We start from the raw sequence: 5,967 nt of genomic DNA on the forward strand, positions 1-5,967 counted from the left end.
ATTTTTAAATAATATGTCAAAATATCAAGTTAAAATGAAGCTAGTATGTTAATGATATGACAGTTTTTATTTTCTTGACTGTCGTTGTAACGTAATTCACATGACATAATTTGTATTAAATCCTGTTGTTGGAACGTAATTAGTATGTCATTTCCTTATAAGAATTTTGTCATTGTTCTTTTTTTTGTTTTTACTTCTTTCATGAACCTGTATAAATAACCAAAGTTTCTTGTAAATAATGTGCAAATAACCTTTATATATAACAATAAACTTGTTCATATGTGAAGATCACAATTCTAACAAAAGGTTTGTCATTACAAAGCTAACATTTAACTATACAAGAAGCCTAAAAACCTAAATCTTGAATCTCATGACTTGTTATGTCCATCCTTTGCAGGTTCTTCCATCCCTTTGCTCCCTACAAAATAAAATACACAAGTTAATTGAGTCTGGTCTTCAAAGTAATAAAGATTGATGCTTGAAACATCGTATTATAACAGAAAATGCTATAAAATGCTTCAAATCATGCAAACTTTACAAAATCAGAGGCTCCGCCAAGCATGTGATAGCCACAACTATCGCTTTGACAGAATATGACATCCTACAAACTTAGAAGCAAAAGTGATAGATATATTGCAGAATGTTACCATAAGACAATATGCAGGTCCTTTTGTTCAATTCTGTATAGCTATCAGTATTACCTGATAGATATCATGATTTTTTAGATATAAAGTATTAGCAAACGTCTATTGGAAAGTTGCTACGAACTTAGAAGCAACCGACAATTCAGACATTTAAACAGGTCCTAATCGGCATTGCAGTTCAGTATAGTCATTTTCAAGCCCAATCTGACACTAGGAAAGACTGAGTTTTCCTACATAATAATATGACAGATCATGAGCTCAGCTAAAAAGATATCTGAAACAAATAATGGCAACTTTTCCATTTAAAATTAAATATTATAGACTACCAAAGCATATTTATATCATGGACAGATAAAGGACATCCAATACCCGCCGGAGTTCCTAAGTTGTACCATATCCAAGAGGAAAATGCACCATTCAATAGAGGAAGGCAAAAACTTATCTTTTTCCCTTTGATCACATGAACAAGAAAACGAAGTTGCTCTTCTACATCTAACAAAATTTCTATATGAATTTCAATAGGTGCAACCTGTTAAACAAGAGTATTGACCTACAGGCCTGAACCTGTAGGCACCAAAAGCCTCTATTCAACATGATATTTCTATTATTATAAGTTTATGATAAACAAAAAAGTGTGAAATTCTCTTCATACCTCTACTAAGGCACTGTATCTTATGTCTAGCTTTGATGTCATATGGAGAGTCTCAGAATGAAATGTAGAATTCTCCCCTATAAATATTAACGAACGACAATGCAGTTTCCTCAGTCCATCGTTAAGGGCTGGCCTCCTACAAGATGGCGAAAATAATAACATCAAGTCAAAAGGCTAAAGCATGTAGCAACTTATTCCCCTATGTGGTGAATATACAACAAATATAACTGTGTTCCGGTTTCATGGAAAATCATTCCCAACCACCACATTAAATGCCATTGTGAATGAAAAAACTAGCAACACCTAAAATTCATCATTTAGGACTTTGATTCCAAATGCTAGTCAACCCCGTCCAACCAAATGGGAACTTTTACAACTTAAAGTCAGTCAAGGAAAAGATCAGTAAACAATAGCTATAATTATAAACTTTTCACAAAAGTTTTTATTAGTTTATGATATGACTAATAGTATCAACTATAAGTGATCTTGATGCCAAAATATGAGAATTAGATGCTGAAAATCCATTCCTTTAAATGATAATGCTCAATCAGACATATCTAATTGAACCTTACTTCAATTCTGAATTTGCTATAGTAATGAACAGTCAAACGATTTTTATCTAGCTAAGTTTTCATGGAAATAACATTTCCCCATATCCGTTTTAATGGTTTAAATTTAATCCTAACAATTTTATTGAAGTAAACGTACGAAATGATTCAAATTTAACTCTAACAATTTTAGTGAAGTAAACGTACGAAATAGTTCAAATTTGACTCTAAAAATTACTGATACTGAAATTAAGTGACAAAGAACATGGCCTTAGTTGCATACAATACAGATGAGAAAATATTGCAAACAAGTGACTCGAATTTAAAGGCATACCTGTAAATTTTCAGGTTTAAATATATCTCCAGCTGCCAGCTTTTGTTTTATCACCTTTGCTATGTTCTCTTTTTGGTGTTCTAGACTCATTAACTGCCTTTGGACTAGATAAAGAAGCTAACTGCTGCTCACTTAGTTTCATGTTTGCCTGCACCATTCAAATGAAAGAGTGTATGCCAGCCAGAAACACGCAGTGTATTTAGTTCTGAGACGTAAACAAAGGCGATTTATCAGAACCAACCTGTATTTGGAGGAGTTGGGACCCATAAAGCTGCCTACCTTGTTCCTCAAACAAGGATCTAGGAATATCAACCTCCACCATTTGAAATGACAAACACAAGACGATAAACGGAATAATAAGATAGATCCTAGGAGCTATTAATCATACTCATGACAGCTCTTATTTCGAAATTGAGAGAAGAAAAGACAGAAACTGATCTGTAGAATGGCGGCCACGAGCAAAAAGACCTCAAAAAATTAACAGAATCTGTTGCCATTATTCAGAACGTGAGCTAACCTTGCAGAGCTGATCAAGAATTGCATTATCTGTCGCTTGATCTTTACTAACGAGGTAGCACTAAGCATAAAGAAACAGAGAAGATGCATAAAACAAATGGCATGTTCAGTTTTAACACAAACTTACAAAGCCATTCACACATATGAGAAATAGAGTTTAACTACATTACATGTGCCTTTGCCTCTTCAATATTGTAAAATGCAAGAAACACATCAACGGTCAAAAGGCTTCTAAATGCGTAGAACAGACTTCTAGAGGATAGAACTCATTAAATTACAAAACAATCCCAAAATGCATAGAACAGACTTCTAAAGGCTTTCAATGTGTACAATCCATCAAGGAACTTCCCAAAACACATTCAGTCAAAAAAGGCAAAGTCCAAATATATCCTAGGCACCTCTCAAAAAAGGAATTTCACCTTCATAAGTAACAATGAGCACGGATGGGTCTTCCAGGCACCTCTCCACATGCTTCCTTGCAGGACAACCTCTCATATTGCTACCTTTATAATAACCCCTTTACAAGTTCAAATTTGACATCTCAATCAAGATAAATTCCTTAAAGATCAAGGAACTAATGGTTGAAATTGGTAAGAAAGAAAACTCAAGTGTAAGGAAGAAAACAGAAGTGTAAAAATTGGTAAGATACAAAAGAGAAAGGAAGTGATTTTATAAAGCAAAACTTCAAAATTAACAACAGGTATAAGGAACTTAACTTGTTCATGAAGGTTAGATTCAAAGACTCAGTTTTACAAAGTGAAAAAAAAAACCTAAATCAATCGAAAATTAGGGGAAAGGATACTTAAAATGGAGACTCAACAGCAATATGATGTCTTCATTGAGGTCAGACTACTCCGCTCTATATCTGATGGCTCAGGCGATTCCTCGTGGCACCTGTCGATAGAGTTGCAGTAACAACAGTTCTCCACAAGATTTGAGAGAGTGAGAGAAAGAAAGAGAAAAGAGGAATTAGTAATATAAAAAAGATAAAGCCCAACATATTTACCAGATGGATTTGAGAATGGTCGGAGAAGAAGACATCTAGAGATGCTGGGGAGATAGATACGATTGTGACAGTTACGCACTGTCGTCTCATGGTTAAGTGACTTTTCCATCAAAATCGCGTTTTTTTGAGATGACAGAAGACTTAATTGTAACGTCATCTGAGAATCGAGGGCGTTTTTAATTACGTTTTCAGATGACATAATATTAAAATACTGTCACGAAAAAAATTCAGACGACACGAAAACAAATGTATGTTATGTATATTGTGTCATGTGTAAGTGAAAATGACGTAGTGTTGAGTTCCAACCATTCAATTTGAGAAACTTTGAAGAGTGTTTGTCATTGTTATTCGACAAAGTAAGAATATGAAACACTTTGAAACTTTTCCTTTTTGATGAAGCAGGTTTGTACCTTTTGCTTCGATTTCATCTTGCCGATTTGATCAATAAGGAGAAGATTTGTGTTCTAGATGGCGGTTTTTGGCAGGCAATCCCTCACAAATGTAAGATATTTGGTTAATATCACAAAACACCTAGCTAATTTTACTAATACCAAACTTAATTCTAAATAAACCTTAACTACTCCTTAATCTTTTTATGCTATCAGAATTTGGTCCTTAATTCAGCAAACCTTAGTATATTTAGTTGCAAAAAATATCCTTAAATGATTTATTCTTCATATATACTCTAAACATCTTATTACACATGAATGGTTAAGTGATTTTTTTTTTTTTTTTGTAAACTAACATTATGTAAAATAATGTATTACTTACTTTCATTAGATGATTAAAAAAATGAAAGATGAATTTATGAACCATAGAACTAGGATAAATGCATGTCTTTGATCTTTCAAGGCTTTTCTCAATCTGAACACATAATATTGGAGTCTTCAAAAGCCAAGGTTATTTAACATATACTTTCTTAAGGTTTTTTTTGTTTGTTTCTATTTCATACACAAAAGCTATGTTAAATATTTCCTAAACTGGGCTCTAGTACGTAATAAGTCTCTCGGTTGGATCATCTATAATGTCTTTCTATGAATGATATCTAGGGAACCTAATTTCCTTAGAAAGAACATTATCACTATTGTTGTCATCAATTTTACTCAACTCAAAATTGTTATCAATTGAATAACTGGGTTGAGTATCTTCCATATTTTGGAAATTATTAACGGTGTCATAAATAGTGGGAACATTATTTTCCTCAAAGACAACATAAATGGATTCCTTTACAACTAGTGTTTTTATATTAAACACTATACAAATGCTTTACTATTTGTAGAGTATCCTATGAAAATTCCTTCATTGGATTTTTCATTGAATTTTCCTAATTTGTCCTTACTGTTATTCAAAATGAAGCACTTGGAACACAAAATATGAAAGCAACTAATGTTTGGTTTTCTTCCTTTCCATAACTCATAAGGAGTCTTTTTTAAAATGGGTCAAGCTCTATTCCAAATATAACAAGCAGTGCTAGTTGCTTCAGTACAAAAGTATTTAGGAAGATTACTTTCACTTATCATAGTTCTAGCCATTTCTTCTAGGGTCCTAATCTTTCTTTCTACTACTCTATTTTGTTGAGGAGTTCTAGGGGCAGAGAATGAGTGATTGATTCCAAATTCATTACAAAAAATTTCAAAGCGTTGATTTCTAAATTCACCTATATTGTCACTTCTAATGGACACTATTTTATTGTCCTTGTCATTTTGGAGCTTTTTGCACAAATTGACAAATATATCAAAGGTTTCATCCTTAGATGCCAAAAATATTGTCCAAGTAAATCTAGAATAGTCATCAACTATAACTAGAGCATATTTCTTACCATCTAGGCTAAAGGGTTGGATTGGACCAAATGAATCTAGGTGTAACAACTGTACTTGTTTACTAGTTGACACAATTCTTTTGAGGTTAAAAGAACTTCTAACTTGCTTACCTTTTTGGCATGCATACATGTGTGATCCCTATTGAAATTAATCTTAGACAAGCATCTAACTAGTTCTTTCCTAGACAACTTGGAGATAAGGTGCATACTGGTAATGTCCTAATCTTTTATGCCACAACTAACTTTCCTTATTTTGTGTAACAAATCATTTATCAAAATAGATTTTATCAATATTAAGCATATACACATTTTCGACTCTAGGTACTATAAACAAAACATTGCCATTTTTAGCATCAATAATTTCACAGACTTTAAAGTTGAAGTGTACCTTTTTACCATTGTCACACATATGACTTAGACTTAGAAGATTGAATTTTAGACCTTCAAC

The 5,967-nt window shown here is 32.8% G+C and overlaps 1 protein-coding gene across 2 annotated transcripts; it reads right to left on the reverse strand.

Annotated features, from left to right (window-relative positions):
- Window positions 1-250: 250 nt before the first annotated feature.
- Window positions 251-3,637, reverse strand: LOC136233491 (trigger factor-like protein TIG, Chloroplastic). 2 transcript variants are annotated; one of them, XR_010690856.1, is made up of 6 exons: window positions 3,114-3,637; window positions 2,696-2,755; window positions 2,420-2,491; window positions 2,179-2,326; window positions 1,297-1,432; window positions 251-418 (listed from the first exon to the last, which is right to left on the reverse strand). XR_010690856.1 is itself a non-coding variant. In XM_066023160.1 (5 exons), exons 1-4 carry the CDS (start codon window positions 3,162-3,164, stop codon window positions 2,195-2,197), a joined length of 315 nt encoding a protein of 104 aa, XP_065879232.1. In that variant the 5' UTR covers window positions 3,165-3,637; the 3' UTR covers window positions 251-418; window positions 2,179-2,194. The 2 variants fall into 2 exon arrangements, 1 of the variants encoding a protein (XP_065879232.1); XM_066023160.1 differs by lacking the exon at window positions 1,297-1,432.
- Between the last annotated feature and the right edge of the window lie 2,330 nt (window positions 3,638-5,967).

The sequence above is a fragment of the Euphorbia lathyris genome, chromosome 6, assembly GCF_963576675.1.
Source record: "Euphorbia lathyris chromosome 6, ddEupLath1.1, whole genome shotgun sequence".
Classification (NCBI taxonomy): Eukaryota; Viridiplantae; Streptophyta; class Magnoliopsida; order Malpighiales; family Euphorbiaceae; genus Euphorbia; species Euphorbia lathyris.